This window comes from Oreochromis aureus, linkage group 14, assembly GCF_013358895.1.
Source record: "Oreochromis aureus strain Israel breed Guangdong linkage group 14, ZZ_aureus, whole genome shotgun sequence".
NCBI classification, from domain to species: domain Eukaryota; kingdom Metazoa; phylum Chordata; class Actinopteri; order Cichliformes; family Cichlidae; genus Oreochromis; species Oreochromis aureus.
Genome location: NC_052955.1, coordinates 5,648,055 through 5,666,484, shown reverse-complemented (window position 1 = coordinate 5,666,484; position 18,430 = coordinate 5,648,055). Strand labels below are relative to the sequence as shown.

Here is an 18,430-nt window from a genome sequence, read left to right as displayed (position 1 = left end):
ATTTTCTGGACGGTATGTGGTCATTTGTGCGTGTGTGAGTGAGTACATGTAGTACCCCAGAGCAGGCTGCCTTTATCATCACCTGTTCTTGTGAGCCTCACCAACAGCATGAGTACTGGAATCATGTGTTGATGTGAATAAATGAGTCTGCAATTACAGTTTGGAGAAAAATATACCCTCTGCATAGTGTGTGACCCTACAGAAACCCTGCGACGGTCACGCAGGTCTCTTGTATTTGTTCATTCTTTCAGTCTCCATTTAAGTGCAAGGTGTCAAAAAATCACATGACCGGTGCCTCAGTTTCGTAATATATATACCAGCCATCACATTCTTTCCATCACCCTGGGTCGCTGCCATTGAACATTTCTTTTGAAGGAATAATGTCGATTTGTAGTTGTATCTCTATGAAGACTGTGGACACATAGCAAATATTATAAATATGTCTTCAGTCTTTAGAATTCATTGTACCCTGTGTTTGGTTTCTTACCTTATGTCAGAGTTGACCCCCATGAGCAGCACATTATTTGAATGCAAAAAAAAAGCCGCATTTTATTTGCGTATTAATCTGAAAGTAGTTTTTTTACATGTAAATATTAGAGATGGACCGATCTGATATTAGCTTCAGTGGCGGTCCGATACTGACGTAACACCCATCGGATATCGGCAGAAATAAAAATGTAGATCCGATCCATTAAATATCAAAAAGCACCTCTCAAAACTGTGAAGGCGTAACTCGGCACATAACCAGACAGCAGAATGAGGATAGAGCGGCTGTGTGTTAGCCTCACTAGCAAACAGCATTTCATCTCCGAGGAAGTTATCCCAGAGAGTCCTCTGTAAGTTCATCTCTGTTTGTAAAGCGTGCCTGCGTTAAGCAACAACTGATATATGGAGCGACTGCCTCTGTTCTTGCTTCACTTCTTCATGAAACTCCTCATCAGCTGATCGGCTTTTCTGTCGTTCTTTGTTTTGGTATTTACCACAAGGAGGAAAAATCAGCAGCTGAACGCATCAGTATAAGCTGTTGTTTTTTATCATCAGTACTCGCCTCCGTAAGACCCGTGCAGGGGCGGATCTCTTTTATGGCATTTTGATAAATGTAAAAGGGGCACAAAGAATTACTTGATTTCATTTTGTTTTTTTACCTGATTTTACACCCAAAGTTTCTGATGTAAAATGAGATCCACATATGAGGTTACATATACGCTATAGTACTTTTTCCTTTGGGAACAGAACTGCAATTCTGTGGCAGATAATCTATTTAATTATTCTTGAAAAATAATTTATTTCTGTGCCTTTTTTTTCCACACTGCATCAAATTAAAGTTGATTATGTCGATTAAGCATCATGAAATGGAGGGTGGGGCCCTTATTGTTTTTGCTGGGAGTTTGCAAAATTTAGTTATTTTAATATTTCTCTAAGTACAAAAATACCAGAATAGGGAGGATGGAGTGGTTTAAGTTTATTGGATTGATCATATTGCTGAACTATGAAATCCTTTGGGTGCAGGTTTTTTAAAGAGAATAGGAGATTGTTGTTTAAAACTTGAGTATGAACTTTGCCTTATTAAAAAAACAGTTTTATTTTAAAAACAATTATTTTATTATCATAAAATTTATAATATCGGTGTATCTTAAAAAGTGGTAGCCATCTCTAGTAAATATTGACACGTAGCTCTGTGGCCTGCCGTGACAGACCCACTGACCAACAGAGTGGCAGAGGGGAAGCTGGGGAGCAGATGTCTGCTGTGAAGCACACACCAGACAGCAGAATGAGGACGATCTGTTGCTGTTAGCATCAGTGCTCCGTCAGGAGTCCTCTCCCTGTCTGTCCTGCACGACTGTACTTCCTGTTCTTCTTCACTTCACATATTCTCTCACATTCTTCTGGTTCTTAGTATTTAAATAATCTTAAATCGCATCAGTATGTTGCTTTTCATCATCAGTACTTTAGCCTCCTAAGACCCGAACTCTTTCATGGCATTTTGATAAATGTAAAAACAAAGAATTACGTGATTTTTTTATATTTTTTTTTTTTACCTGATTTTTGTTTCTGAGAAAAATGAGATCCACATATGAGGACATTCACTAATTTCAATAGAACAGTGGCAGTATAATGTCCTCGTAAGTGGATATCAGGCCCTTGTAGAGCAAAAATTTAGTATTTTGGTCTAGACAACCCAAAATGTGATGTCCACATATGTGGACGCCAGGTCCTAGGAGGTTAAAGAAGAGGAGATTTAAAGCGATATTTTTCCTTTTTAAAGTGACTCGTAGTTTAAAATAATTATTTTTATCATAAAGGGTGTCTTATGGAGCCCCTCAGTTAAATATCTGTCTGCCGTTTACCTCCTGTCTTTTTAAAATTAGAAAAATGTCTTTAGAGCAGTCTGAAATGTGAGCTTTTGGCTTTGACTGGATTACTTGTATATACCCTTGCCTCATTATCTGAAACCTTATCTATAATATTAGTATCAACATTTATAATGTTATATACTATATATGATGTAAGCTGGGTTGGTCTCCAGCTGCCCTGCAACCCTAAGCTTTAAAAGCAGTTAAGATTATGGATGAGTAGAAATGAAAGAGAAGTGAAATATGTCCATTTAAACACCTTTTTCAGCCTTTTTGTAACAGATAGAGCCGAGGTGGGTGGTGACTTGAAAGAACTGAACAGTACAGGAGGAAAACCAACTGATAGTGTCATTGTATTTTATATTAGTGCCTAATTATCTCCACTTTTTATGTTCAGTGTGAAAAAGACACACTGTGGGCTGTGGAGGGGAGTTATGTATGAACATTGTGTGTCAGCTTCCAGTACATGGGCAGCTTTGGTCACTGCTGAACTGGCCCTCCCAGAGGGAGCAGTGCCACTGTGTATTTGAGTCCAAAGCCCCACGGCACAATAATAATGTCCCACGTTAAACAATTCATTGTTACGGTGCCTGCTGGCATGTTATATTTGTTAATAATGTTTATGGAGAGTGCACTCTTTATGCTGAATATTGACACACCATAATCACTACTGCAAATACTGAAGAAAAAAAACGACAAGCAACATATTTCTGACTTTAGTCCGTTCAGAATAAAAATATCCTGACAGTTCTGACTCAGACTGAAGGCAGCTGCTGTGTAACAGATGATTTAACTCTAACTGTGACTGAGGGATTTTAATCGGCCTTCAGTAATGGAATATTTCCTAAAAAAACTATTTTATAATTTTATTTATTTATGTGATTTTAATCACTGAAATAAATTATTATGTTTGATAGCAATAGTGTTGACTTAAAGGGAGAAGCCAAAGTAATAGTTAGCGTCAGTGCAACAGTATCCTAACGTGAAGTCCCAATCTACAAAAAAAGTTAATGCTTTATTTCCTGTTGGCATCTGTAATCTGATCTAAAGACAAGACATTATACAACTGATTTCACAGGCTGAGTATTTCTACAATGAGATGACCCATCTTTACATGTAAAGGCACTCTAAGCTCAGTGTACGGGGTGGGGCTCACACAGATTTCCCCGCTTGCCGTGGGATGTCTGCAGATGCTGTTTGTACGCGCTGTGGAATACTGTGCTCCTCTCTGAACTGCAGACTCAGTTTACACAGTATGAGTAGTGTGGAATAGCAGCTTTGAGCTAGTGGGTGAAGCTGCTCGAGCCCACACAAACCCTCCCACTCACCGCAGAGGATGGCACGCACCAGCAGCCGGAGGGACACCACACAAGAATGAACGCTGACGTAACGCACTAGCAGTGGAAAGGATCGGAAAGTGGTCTGTCTGCTTATAATTCCACTTCTCCTTCTTTGTGTTTGTGTGTGTTGGTGTAAAAACAGTGCAGGACTGTGTGAAGATATTTGCTTCGTTTTCTTCTCACCTCTCCATTTGTACCCACATAGTGGCAATTAAGTTAGCAGTTGCAGATATGGTGTGTATACGGCAGGAATAGAGTACCATATGCACTACCATATACTGTCTTGCATCCTCCTTAGTTCTAGAAGGAAGTCTGGCCATTCAGCAACCATTGTGAAACGCTGGGCACTTCATTGGGCAGTTATTTCTAAAAGCATTATCTAAAATGTACTTTTATATTTTAATGGACAGCTGCACATTAAAAGATGCACCTATGTATGATGCACCAATCACCTGATGACTTGCAGGAGTCTTTGAGTCTCTCTCCTATGATGTTTCTGCATATGCCTTATTATTGAGTTACACTGTGTGACATAGTCACAAACAGTAATTAGTAGAGCATTGAGATAAATCTGATTATTTTTCATAAATCCAGGCTTATCAATAAATTTTACTTTCAAATATCAAACCTAGCATTGTACTGTTACATCATCAAAATGTATTTTTAGGTAGATTGTTGGTTTGGCTGACCTTCAGTGACTCACGTTTTTATGACCTACTACTTTAAGACTCTCACTCACATTTACACCTCGGTGCTGCCTTTAGGTTCCCGTAACTGCACTGCTGGCCTCGGTGTTTGGACAGGAAGCCGTCTTATCTCATCACTGGGCTCCGGTTTCCAGTCATGATGCAGCTCTGTATGTCTGCAGATTTTATGATAACTCGAGTGAGTGAGACAGGATGTTGTCCTCTGTGGATGATGAGTCACTGCTCAAGGATACTTTAGCATCCTGGTGAAAATTCGAGGCAGTCTGAAAAATACCACCCACCAAGAACCAAATGGTGGAAAATTTAGCGTTTTCTTCAGAAAAATAGGTCAGACGACTCAAAAAAATATTTAAAAACAAAGTTTGTCCTTTCAGTTTCTGTTGCACAGTAAAATCAAATTTTCACATCTTTACGATTAACCCTTTTTACTTATTCTTTTTTTAAATTCAAAATGGAAATGAACCTTACAGCTATGGTTGTCTCATATTTTGGGAGCCTAACCCTAACCTGAAAGGACTTCAGATATGATCTGAGGATAAAGACATTGTCATGTCAACTTTTGGTTTTGGACTGTGCATTTTGAAGCTTCAACATTAGCATTTTAGCCACTGCCATGTTAATTTTTTATACAGAATTTACCATATTTTGTTCATCAAAGTTATCTGCTAATGTTAGCAAGCTGTATCCATAAACTGAATTGGAACAATACACAGATGCACATATCAGCTAATTAGTGACTAAACTACAGCAAGAGCTTTGTGGGTGGTCTGTGTCACACAGCAAGCCATAGTTTTAGTCAAATAAAGCGTAATCTTTAATGTAATGAAAAGGATCCAGATGGATAAGTTATAAAAGTATTCACCCCCTGTATATTTGTTATTACGTTGTTATAAAGAGGGAGATTATCTGTAGCACTCAGAGGATTTTTTGTAGCAGGCGTCAGTCTGTAACTTTTGACCAAGCAACTGAGATACAAAGAAAAGCACCATCATCCACAGTTCTACAAACTACCAAGTATTATTATTATTTTGATAAAGACAAGTTGGCAAGCTGGAATTTTAATTCCAGTGTATATCAAATAATTTAAAGTCTGTGTTCCTAAAATGGACTTTGGAAGTTTGGCCCACAGTTAATTGCTTAGATTTTTAATGCTTTTCTGTGTTTGTTTATAGGAAATCTTTCGTTCTTTGTTCATATTGGGGGATGTTTTTAGGTCCCTTTCTTTCTACTAAACACACAAACCAGCACTTTATGTTCACCTGCTCCCAGACTTCATTTCGCCTCCTTCTCGGTGAAATCCCTCCCCCATCCAATTGATATTCATACAGAGTGTGTACGTGTGTGTGTGTGTGTGTGTGTGTGTGTGTGTGTGTGTGTGTGTGTGAGGGTTCTGAATGGGACGAGGTACAAAAGGGGACAGAAATATGAAAAGGAGAGAGAGATGGGGGAAGGGACGTGTGGGGTAATTTATGAGGCATTTTAGTAGGAGGAGGTTTAATCTCTTTACACACACACGCACACACACACACACACACACACACACACACACACACACACACACACACATGTCCTACAACATTTCCACAGAATCAATATACCAACACAGGAAGACTAGTAAATGCGATGAAACACATTTATAAATTTATACCTGCTTCATATTTTATATGTTTTGTATTTTACATATTATTTTTACATGTTATTACAGCACATCTGTATGTAATGATTATGATTATTATTTTGTTGTTTACTAGTATTTTCTCAATTTGTTGTGCAGTCTCTAAATGTCTGTCTCAAAGCTTCCAAAAATGAATTATAAAACCCAGAAACAGCTAGAAATGTATGAAATTAAGAGTTAAGAAGCTAAAAAGTGTGATATTTTCATTAAAATTATTTAAAATTGTTACTATTGAATTTTCTGGTGGTTGAATACGAAATTAAGATTAATGAGTGTCTCATTTTCAATGCTTTAGGTTCATAGTTTCATTTATTTATGTACAACCTCATTGATATCCTACACTGCACAGATTTTCAACCACGCTTTTATTGTGAAAAGCGGATTAGAGATCAATAATTATTTTTAAAAAATTACAAATAGACAAATCTACCCGACTTTGATAAAGCTATTTTAATGTCCACTTAACTACCTGGAGACCGTCACAGCTGAACAAATTTTAAACCTTCATGCTTCAAACCTGAATTTTCAATTTTAGCCGATGTCATTTTAGATTTTTGCTTAAATAAAATGCATAGCGGTGCAGACAAAGCGATCTGCATGAAAGCGATATATTCTCAGGGATTATACATTTATGCTGGTACTCCCCAGGTGCTATTTAGAGATGTCGATTTGCTGATTGATGTGTTAATTAAACTACATAATGGCCTTATTATCATAATCGGTTGTGTGTTTTTAATGCCTTTGTGATTATGAAGTGTCATTTTGTAGCTTAATTGCCTTTTGTTTTCAGTAATAAATGTTCTATTTGCACATTTGCCTCCAGTCTACGTATACTCTGGGCTAATTATACATATTCGGTATGTTAATGAATTATCCTTTCGCATTAAGACATAAAAGGTCTTAATTTTCTCCCCCGTCTCCCGCTGTGTTCCTCCCATTTCCTGTCCATCCAGGAGGGCCAGCAACTGATCCAGGAGAAGCCGGAGCTCAGCCCGGTGGTGCGGAAGAAGCTGGAGGAGATCAGGGAGTGCTGGCACGATCTGGAGAGCACCACTCAGGCAAAAGCCCGCCAGCTTTTTGAAGCCAACAAGGCCGACCTGCTGGTGCAGAGTTACGAAAGCCTCGACCAGAGACTGGGCCAGCTCGAGGGTCAACTGGCCCACGTCGACCAGGGACAGGACCTCACCACCGTCAACAAGCAGCTCAAAAAACTGCAGGTACGTAACATTTAAGTGGTTTTTGGCACATTGCTGCATTCCTCTAACCTCTGAAGTGGCTGAAGTTGTGATTTCGTTTGTATAAAGATGCTTTTTCTGTTTCATCTGTCAGGTAGTGAGGTCTTGGTTGCCAGAGTTTTGACTTCTGTTGAATTTTACCCTGATAATAATAAATATTTAACTGTAAATGAACAGAAAAGCACATCTGGTAAATTAGCTGAGGTTTATCCTTATATAAATGTATTTTTAGCTGGATTTTTTTGGGCGTTTGTGGGTTTTTTCTTAGTTTTTCCGTAGTTTTATCCCAGTTTTGCCCTAAACTGTTAACGTAATTCTGGATCTTTGCTTCCTTGCATGTTGAACCGTCTCAGAGTGAATCACTGTTTACGTTATTGTCGCTACACAGAGATGGCCTCAGCTCATTAATATTCAAACAAAACATCATGTTTGAAAATGACTAACAGCAACATTTCTCGCTGCGCCTGCACAGCTTTCTGTTTGCTTTCCATCTCATTTCAGCAAAGTCAGCTTCTCATAAGTTCGCGCCAGCATTAATTTTTAATTTGCATTGATGGTTTTTGGACACAACGTAAGCCGTCAGTGTTCGTGCAAACCAGGTGAGCTTTAACACAAGTCTCATCCCAAGATTTTACAGACGGTGACAAGTTTTTAATATTTCCACATATAGTTGCCAGTTTCATGCTGATTGTTCTGCCTGTTAAAAGCTGATTGTTTGTGCCTGATTGGACTCAATCTGTGTTTGCCGCGTATTTGGTTATTTTGTTATAATTTATTTATGGCACACACTAGCATTAAGTTAATAATTAATCTTCATTTATCTTCATTTTAAACACAAGACATCTGGTTCGTGTATAATTCTGTGAGAGTGAGAAATAAGCCCTCTGTAGTGGGAAAACTGTGATGTTTCGTTGAGTAAAAATAGTAATCTGTACTTATTCTTAAACATGGCGTCTGTGAGTGGATGCAGCTAGAGCTTATTTATTTGTAAACACAATATCCTCTAACTTTAGTAAGTTTCAATGTTCACAGTTGACCCCTGTTACTTCTATTAGTACTAGTATCACTGTAGCTGTTTGCTTCAGGTATTTTTAAATATTCCTTTTTTTTAATTTGAAGAAAAGCGTAGCACATCTTTTTCATAAGGCAAGTCAGAAAGGCAAACAGATCCAGTGTTACAGCAGACGTCCGCACGCGGTTTACCATGAAGAAAGTGAAATTACTCTGGTCACGTGCCGCTGTGTGAGAAGTGAGTTGTGCGTCCAAGTGGAGGACAGAGGAACTAGCCTCAAACCATCAGCCTTTAATGCTGATGGTGCAAAAGCTAAAGTCCAAAAGAATCCAAAATAAATAGCAGGGAATAAATCTCCATAAAACATTAGAAGTTCGGGAACATTAGAAGTTCAGGAACATGGAACAAGGGTACAGCAATGGAGGACTACTCGACAAAGCACAAAAGGAGAATAAAACCGTACACAGTACATAATACAATACATAGAATACAATACAATACACTAAAGGGCGATTTGGCCAGAGTGGAGACACCTGTGTGGAGTGGAGACACACCATCATAATCAGTGTTTATTAGAGCTTAATACTGGGAACAAGAGACATGAGGCTACCAAAATAAAACAAGTCGAGCATAGGCATGATAACCAGTAGAGACAACCCGACCTGTGGAACACAAGGCAAAGCTGTACGCAAAAAATAAACAACCTAAGCGTCACCACGAGTATCATTAATAATAAACAAAACCCAAAAATCCAAAAGACTTGGTCAATGACTCAGGACCCAGGCGATATTTGGAACATTGCAAAAGCATTGCAAATAAATAGATTTGTGCAAGTTAGACAGTTTACGGGTCTCTGTTACAGCACTGCACTCATTTTTTATTTGCATTTGTGGACTCGTCTATAGATCTAGTAAAAAAAAAATGCCTGTTGCATGCATGACAGTTTGCATAGAGAGCAAGTAGGTGAACGTTCATCAGATCAAGGATAAAGACTTGCATGTGTCCTTCTTTATCTCACACTGGGCCTGGGTGAAGCCCCTCTGTTCATCTACTCACTGAAGAAAAACTGTTGTAGCTCCTTTCCCCTCCCTTTAGGATAGGAACTGAAAATGGCACAGCGTCTGTGCTCTCAGACTGGTGTGCTTGAGAACACCTGTTAACCATATTAGAGATGTTCCCTCTCATACAAAACCAAGAGTAAAAGAAAAGTGAGCATTTAGAAAAGTCTGGAGCCTGAACTTCTTAAACAGCTGGGTTACCTGGGTTACTAGTTTGATGAATATGCATTTCTCGATTTCTTTTATGTTTTTGGTCTGTCACCTCAATAAAAGAATCCAGATTTGGGCACACTTGCATTACGCCTGCAAGTAATCGGTGATCTTGGGATGTAACTCTCAATTTGCCCTCCCGCTGTGGTGGTTTGGGCAAGGCGGGAACTCGTTTACACAGCAGGTTCGACCCGGGCTGACGCACAGATTCATCCGTTCATTGCTTCATCATTTCACCAGACATCTCTCACTCTCCTCTCCCACAGCATGCCGCTTACAGCTTCCTTTAACAGGCCGCCATTAGCACTGCTTTACCACATCATCATAACTCCACTACCCAGCATCCATCCTGGCAAGGGGTACAGTAACCTTCACTACACTTCATGTCTGTTAACCACCTGTTCTTGTGCTGTTTTGGGTTATCCTCAGTCTCATCTTATCCATCTGTTGCTTAATACATATAAATTTACTGAATTTATTACAGTTTTTAAAAAATGTTTTATAAACTTTGACATGGTAAGTTAAAAAGTTAAATAAAATTGGTATTGCAAGGAATAAAACAACTATATTTAAGTAAAAAAAACAAACTAAAATCATGTAAACTTTCTGTTTTCTGCCACACTCTTTTCATTTCACTCATGTCATTTTTATCTTCTCTCACATGATGACATGTTTCCTCCATCCAGTTTCTCTTGTGTCCTCTCTCCTGCCTCAGTTACCTTCTTCTGCCCGGTAACTACACTCACCCTCTCCTCTTCCTCCTCCTCAGACCATGGAGACCCAGATGGAGGAATGGTATAAGGAGGTAGGGCAACTTCAGGTGCAGGCGTCCTCCATCCCGCAGCAGACGCAGGTCAAGGAGACGGTTGCAGAGCGACAGGCCGCCGTGGAGGCCAGGATGGTGCGTTTGATCGAGCCGCTGAAGGAGAGGCGACGCATCCTGCTGGCGTCTAAGGAAGTTCATCAAGTTGGGCGAGACCTGGAAGACGAGATTGTGAGCTGACAACACAACCAGATTCACACTCACTACACAAAACACAGGAGTCGTGTTATTGCATGTTGTAATTCTGTTATTGTTACTTTTTTATCTATTTGTAATTGAGGTGAAATATACCAGGCTTCTCTTTAATCTGTACATGAGGTGTGGACATGCATGTTCACATATTCATACATGTACAAATATTCATTTCTTTTCGTCATACCATTGCGGTTGAAGTTGTGGGTCCAGGAACGCCTCCCGATGGCCATGTCTCAGGAGCACGGCTCTACTCTGCAGGCTGTCCAGCAGCTTATGAAGAAGAACCAGGTAAGAAAACCTGAATAGCTGCTAATTAAACTGCAGCCTTAGCCTGAAACCTTAACAGAGGTCCCGTTCCGCTTCACGATAGACCCCCTGCACCCTTAAGCTTTAAACTCAGAGCTCAAGTCACTAAATAACTGATGACTTGTGATAAACATAATGTCCAGCCTCCGAGTTCTAATCCATCTGTTTACACTCTCAACATCTAAATAGCTCTTTCTGCCTGTGCTGTAGGGTCTTCAGAGGGAGCTGCAGAGCCACAGGAGCAGAATTGAAGATGTTCTGGAGAGGGCGGGGATCATTGGCTCCATACGCAGCCCTGAGGCAGACTGCATCAGGGCAGGTCACGACCAGCTGTCCCAGCTGTGGGCTCTGCTTTGGGCCGAGACTGAGAGGAGGCAGCTGGTCTTGGACGCCATGTACCAGGCCCAGCAGTACTACTTCGATACAGCCGAGGTCGAGGCCTGGCTGAGTGAGCAGGAGCTGCACATGATGAATGAGGAGAAGGGGAAGGTAAAATTATTTGTCTGAAATATTTATCACTGAAGTAAAAAAAAAAAAACTCCTTAAAATCACAGGAGCCGTCTTACGCACATAGTTCTCTGCAGAATATGCGATTGTCATATGAATATGTGATACTGTGTTTGTTGGACCCAAATGTGAGCACGATTTTTTACATGCAGTTTTATTCTGTGTGTGTATACACAGAATAAATCTGCAATTAAAGTGTCATTTCTCGTGTGTTGCTTCCTCCTCCCGCCAGGATGAGCAGAGCACGCTGCAGCTGCTGAAGAAGCATTTGGTCCTGGAACAGACCATCGAGGACTACGCTGAGACCATCGGCCTGCTTTCACAGCAGTGCCGGCAGCTGCTGGAGATGGGACATCCAGACTGGTGAGCAGTTAAACACATGCACAAAATCTGACAGAGACAAAAACATCTTAAATATAGAAAAGCACCAAATCTCTGGATTATAAAAAGTTTTTCATTATTCACTTCAGTTGTGTTTTTATAGCAGTATTTGACAACAAGAGTCATCTCAAAGAGCTTTATGTTATGAGGTAAAGAAACTTGAGAAAGAAAACCAACCTTGAAACGATCATCTCTGATGATGGGGAGAAAGAACTGTTTTAACAGGAAGGAGCAGGCTCGGGCTCGGGGCAGTCGTCTGCTGCCACCGTGTGGGGGTGTGAGAGGAAAGCAGAGAAAAGAGAGAACACAATCAAAGTAGACAAAGTTAATGACTTGCAGTAATGGAATAAAACCACATGGGGAAGGAAAAAAAGGAGAGTGGGGAAGAAATCCGAAGGGAAAATTTGAATCCTAAAAAAGTACAGGGGATGTCTGTCTCACGAGCTGGGGGGGGGTGTTTACTTCTAACTGCAGACGGCTGCTACACTCCTCCCAGCTTTTTTTTGAGCCTTACCTTAAACTCTACCTCCTCTCTTACACAGCGAACAGATCAGCAAGCGTCAGTCACAGATAGACCGTCTGTACGTGTCTCTGAAGGACTTGGTGGAGGAGAGGAAGAGCCGTCTGGAGCAGCAGTACTGGCTGTACCAGCTCAACAGGGAGGTGGATGAGTTGGAGCAGTGGATCGCTCAGAGGGAGGTGGTCGCAAGCTCGCCTGAACTGGGTCAAGACTTTGAGCATGTCACAGTAAGTGTGTCGACAGATGGCGTCTGCACATGAATAATAGATTCAGGTAACAGATTTTATTACCTGAAATTTAAATATTAAAGTAAAATCTCAAAAGGGGTTTCATTTGATTGTAATGTCTAATTGTGTTCTTTAATAGGACGTGAATACTTTAAAGTTAGCAGATATATTAGCTGCCGTAAATAAAACATAGAAAGAATAACAAGTTTAGTGAATAACAACAAAGAACCTGCCATACTTCCAGGTCCTGCAGGAGAAGTTTACAGAGTTTGCGTCAGAGACGGGCAGCGTGGGCCAGGAGCGAGTGACAGCCGTCAATCAGATGGTGGATGAGCTCATTGACTACGGCCACTCGGAGGCAGCCACCATCGCCGAATGGAAGGACGGCGTGAACGAAGCCTGGGCCGACCTGTTGGAGCTCATGGAGACCCGCGGTCAGATGCTCGCTGCTTCACACCAGCTGCACAAGTTCTTCTTCGATTGCAGAGAGGTAAGAGGAGCAAAGCTGAGACGGGGCTACAAATTAAACGAAAGGAGACACACACATATATAATTCAGGATATGATAAAGAGCAGATCCTTTTAATTTAATTTCACACTTTTATCTTCTTTTATCTCGGGTCACCACAGTGTACAGTGGCCATCGTGATGAGAACAGCTTGAAAAATCTAAGAAAATAGGAAAAATGTAAATCAGGTGCTGATAGAGCATTTCTGCCCTTTTATTTAAGGAAAATAATCACTGTTTCGGCCTTGCAGAAGGTGTTATGTGTGCATAATTTTAGCATTTCTCAGCATGCTGCGCTCTTATCCAAATGTTGTGATTTCTGACTCTAATAATCCAAAACCAGTTGGTGGTGTCATGGTGGCCACATAAAGTCTCTGGTTACACTTTCCCCAAAGCTGCACTGCATTTATTCTCCAAAAATATATATTTATCCTATTTTTCCCTACAAACAGGCAAAATTTCTCCACTCCCTTTTTTTCAGGTTTTAGCCCAGATTGATGACAAACATCGAAGGTTGCCAGAGGTTCGGGCTCGGCAGGGCAGCACTTCCAACACCAGCACACTGCAGAGACTCCTGCACACCTTCGAGCAGGACATTCAGCTGCTTGTTACACAGGTACAGCCGCACATCGATCAACAGAATGACCTCCTCTAATCTTCATTTAAGGAAAAATTAAAGGAAGACCATTGATATTATCTAGATTTGATCTGCAGGAATCTTTATAGAAACTTATTTAGTGATTTTTTTATTTGTAATTCCATAACAGATGCAATCTGGGGAGTAGCTAACAGCCAGTTTGTGTAACTGACTGCAAACAGTTTAAATGTGAAAGGAATAACACCCGGAATTTGAAAAAAAGTAATTAATAGTTAGCGTTGACTGTTAATATTGATTGCAAAAGTGTAAATAATTTTTTGCGTGCTATTTTAGAAGTTACCTGGCTAACTGAGTACCCTATTTTCCGCACTATAAGGCGCTCTTAAAATCCTTTAATTCTCTCAAAAATCGACAGTGCGCCTTATAATCTGATTTTATGTGGTACATGGTGATGGTGCTCAAAAATCTGTCAAAAAATGTTTTAGTACGACTTTGGTAAGCTATGAAGCCGCACTGCTTGATGGATTGTGGCAGCGTTACTGTAGTCAGTAGCCTCCTGGAGTAATCTGGGTCCTAAACTCCAACTCTTCTGGTCCCAAAGTCAAACGAACACTGCAGCATCTCGGAGAGTTAAAAACTGTCTAGATTTTCTTGGGTCTGTAATAAAATGATCAGCGTTGCTGCTTTTCCAGGTGTAACAATTAAGTTTAACATCCAGGCATCCATGAAAACAGAACTTATTAAATTTAACGGAGTTAGAAGTTAGCAGGAAGTTAGCTCGCTAGTTTCCACCTAAACCTGACATAGCATGATGTTCTGAGAGATTTCTGAAAAAAATAAAACGTACAGCTCTGCTATCACTTCCAACATAAATGAAGACAGAAAACTAAACAGCAGGGATGTTTGTAGGGTTACTGAAGTTGGACTAGCTGGTATATAATGATGTGCTACTTGATCACTAGCGACACAGCTATGTTAGCATAACATAAACACAGTGAAGCTGGAGGATGAATGCTAACTTTTTTCCACTGGATAAAAGTTAACGTGAGCGTTCAGATGGTTAGGGACAAATGCAATGGCATGGCAGGATGCTGTAAACAGACCAAACTTCAGTCAGGAGAACAACTGAGATAATCCATCCATGATATGAGGTTAGTTATTAATATACTGCAACAACATGGGAATAGAGCAGCTGCAATAGAATTCAACATTAATGAATCAATGGTACGGAAGTGGAGGAAGCGAAAAGAATGAGTTGAGTAAAGTTTAACTTATTTGACTGTTTTGTTTCACTTAATGTGCCTTATAATCCGGTGTGCCTTATATATGAAAACAGACCCATTCATCGACAGTGCGCCTTATAATCCGGTGCACCTTATAGTCCGAAATATACGGTAATCCTAATTGGTGCAGTACCCCCAATGTGGACCTAAAAAGTAAAGAATATCAGTATATCAGAAACAGAATCCAGAAATGATAGACTTTAATGCATTTTTATAACCAATAAAAAACACTGAACTGAACTAAATTGCATGAATTTGATTAAATTAAATAAAATTCACATAAAATCTATTTCATTGGATAGTTAAGTTCTTTGTGAGTCTGAGTCTGCCATTTTCATGGCAACACCACCTTCTTACTCTGCATTTAATTTTGCTTGATCTAGTCTCTGTCGTGCACCTGGGCAGCAGGAACAGTGCTACATTTTACTCAAGAACGATGCAAAAGCACAGATGTTCTGTGCCTACTCTGGTGACAGAGCCTGTACCATTTGGCCCTGACGAAACACAGCTGTCTTGGCAGCTGTGTTTCGTGCGTCACTCGGAAAATAAACTCTCTCTTTCCATTTTTTAAATTCTGTTTCTTCCTTGTTCAGTTGTTTACTAAAGCTTGCCTTCACGCTCTGCCAGGTGCGTCAGCTGCAAGAGAGTGCAGCCCAGCTGAGGACGGTGTACGCTGGCGACAAGGCCGAAGCCATCGCGTGCCGTGAGCACGAAGTGATGCAGTGCTGGAAAGAACTGCTAACGTCCTGCGAAGAGTGTCGGGTGCAGATCACCACAGAGACGGACAAGCTGAGGTTCTTCGGCATGGTCCGAGATCAGATCATGTGGATGGACTCGATCATCTGTCAGATAGGGACAGGAGAGAAGCCCAGGTATCTGCAATACCTTCTACATATGCAAATGGCACCCTGCATAGCAGCCTCAATATCTGTTCACCACATGCACTGTTTAAGATCAAACTCTGATCATGTATTTTCTTTTTAAAAAATGTACATATGAAATATCATTTTGCTTTTTATGGTTCATTATACCAACATGTGTTAGTCAGCATTCGTGAGCATAGTGAAAGTCTTCAGTGAGTTCAGATTCTGTGTGGTTCCTGCAGGGACGTGTCCTCAGTAGAGGTGCTGATGAACTATCACCAGAGTCTTAAGAGTGAAGTAGAGGCTCGCAGTCAGAGCATCCTGGAGTGTATTGAAATGGGAAAAACCCTGCTGGCGGCTAGAAACCCTGCAGCTGAAGAGGTGAGATGAGTAAACATGATAAAGACTGTCACTTTAAGTCCAATTTAAACACAGTTATCTAAACCTCAGTTTGCTTATAACTTTGAAGACTCTGGTTGAGTGAGCTCATGAGTCGATTAGCCTCTGCAGAGTCATATTGCTAGTTTTAGACTCTACTAGAGGGGCTTTACATACTGGGGCTTGGTGCAGCTTCTCAGTTCATCCTGTAGCTCTGTTATAGCTCCTCCCCCTTTAAGGAAAAAATGTTCTAATTGGCTGCCTCTTGCAAACAAAAGGTTTGACGAGCAAGGATGTGCCTGCTATAAAATGAAACTAAGTGTGAAAAACAAAATGAAGCCTGAGCTTTTCCCACTTAATGATTACACTGATCTCACTGCAACGGCCATGTTTAATACAAGCGTTCACTGATGTGATAGTATATGCATGACAGAAAACTTTAGAGATCCATTTTAAGAAACAAGGTTTGATATAATAATAATAATAATACATTTTAATTATAGGCGCCTTTAAGACCCTCAAGGTCATCTTACAATAGTACAGAACAATAACAACAATACGTTTTATGTTTGAGAAGGAATGGATTTCCTGTAATATTTCAATTTTTTATCAGCATCCTAAGAGCTAAACAGGCCCATGATGTAATTGTGATGTGTAATTGTGTCTCAGATCAAAGAGAAGCTGGACAAAGTGATTGCTAAGGAGCGTGAGCTGTCTGAGAAGTGGGACAAGCACTGGGAAGTCCTGCAGCAATGTGAGTGGATGCACTGGTGTAAAAAGTTTAAAAAAAGACAGGGATGTGCAGAAATTTGGCATTTAGAAGTAATTTAAGATGCTTTCTCTCTTTTTTTAATGTTCTTATTTGTCCTGTTTGCAGTGTTGGAGGTTCACCAATTTGCCCAGGAGGCGGTGGTGGCGGAGGCGTGGCTGACTGCTCAGGAGCCATTCATCAACAGCAACGAGCTTGGAGGGAGCGTAGATGAGGTGGAACAGCTGATTCGTCGACATGAAGCCTTCCGCAAAGCAGCTGCCACCTGGGAAGAGCGATTCAGCTCACTGCGGCGGCTCACCACGGTATTATCAACATCCTCACTGTGCAAATATGTCCTCAGTTTAGCCAAAATCAGTAGCACGTTCCAAACATGCTCAAATTGTTGATGAAGACCTGGTAATTTCTTCTCTGGTTCTGTTTTCTTTCTGCAGGTAGAAAAGCTAAAAGCAGAGCAAAGTAAACTGCCCCCAACTCCCCTGCTGGGTCGTAAAGTCTTCCTGGATCCCCAAGATGCCGCACATAGTCCATCCACTCTCCCCCGCCTCCCAATCTCCCCCGTCATGAGGCAGACTATCTATGAACAGAACGAAGCCAGCTCTCCTCCATCTCCCTCGCCGGCCACTCCGACACCTTCTCCGTCATCTGCGGCTCGGCGCCTGGGATCAACAGTCGCCAACTACACCCCGGTAATGAACGGCTCCAGCTACCGCCACACTCTGGATGTCCGGGATGGAGGCGTAGTGGGTGTGGCTGCAGGTCTAGGCCACCCGGCTGCATCCTCGATTGCATCTATAGCCACGGCGGCGATGCTAGTGTCAGCCAACCAGGCGCGAGAAAGTGCCAGCACAGCAAGGGAACAGACAGCAAAGGTGATGAGTCACCTGCATCCGGCACAAGCGGCAAGAGACATGGAGGCAAAATCCTCCCCGTATCTCCGGCAACCCAAAATCAAACACTTAGATGATGCTGTGACGCCTCTGATCGTGGCCAGCCGGCTGGAGAAAGCAAGAGAGCGGGGGAGGGAGAGAGATATGATGATGGGGACAGAGAGAGCAGAGGTAGCAGTGATGGCCGAGGTGGTGCTTCAGGAGCCGAGCCGGGAGCGTCTGCACAGCGAGCCCACCAGAGGACCTCGAGGATCCAGGACTGACCCTTTGGGCCACGCTGAGCCTCAGGGCCAGGCACACACTTATCACCACAGGATAGAACGGCAGCTGTCCAGCGAGCAGCTAATCCAGGCGCGCAGGGATGAGCTGCCTCAGGAGGTGTGGAGGGAACAGGCTGAGAGGCGGGAGAGACGGACGTTGGAGAGGCAAACTTCCAGCGAACAAGAAGGTCACGGAGGCCACGAGGGCCGGCGGAGAGAGAGGGACAGGCACCGGCTGGAGAGACAGGAATCCAGTGAGCACGACACAGGGAAGGAGCAATCAGACAGACGCTCAGCAGGAGGGTGAGACTTTGAGAGTAATGCGGTGCATTT

The 18,430-nt window shown here is 41.6% G+C and overlaps 1 protein-coding gene across 1 annotated transcript in view; it reads left to right on the top strand.

Moving 5' to 3' along the window:
• Positions 1-18,430, top strand: part of LOC116320337 (spectrin beta chain, non-erythrocytic 4) — an 88,975-nt gene that overhangs the window by 62,106 nt on the left and 8,439 nt on the right. Inside the window, exons 26-38 of the mRNA XM_039598268.1 lie at positions 7,030-7,293; positions 10,361-10,585; positions 10,808-10,897; positions 11,126-11,404; positions 11,655-11,785; positions 12,346-12,550; positions 12,795-13,040; positions 13,538-13,672; positions 15,565-15,809; positions 16,043-16,181; positions 16,848-16,932; positions 17,056-17,252; positions 17,382-18,400. Coding sequence (XP_039454202.1) covers positions 7,030-7,293; positions 10,361-10,585; positions 10,808-10,897; positions 11,126-11,404; positions 11,655-11,785; positions 12,346-12,550; positions 12,795-13,040; positions 13,538-13,672; positions 15,565-15,809; positions 16,043-16,181; positions 16,848-16,932; positions 17,056-17,252; positions 17,382-18,400 — 3,260 coding nt within the window. The remainder of the gene's footprint in view (positions 1-7,029; positions 7,294-10,360; positions 10,586-10,807; positions 10,898-11,125; positions 11,405-11,654; positions 11,786-12,345; positions 12,551-12,794; positions 13,041-13,537; positions 13,673-15,564; positions 15,810-16,042; positions 16,182-16,847; positions 16,933-17,055; positions 17,253-17,381; positions 18,401-18,430) is intronic.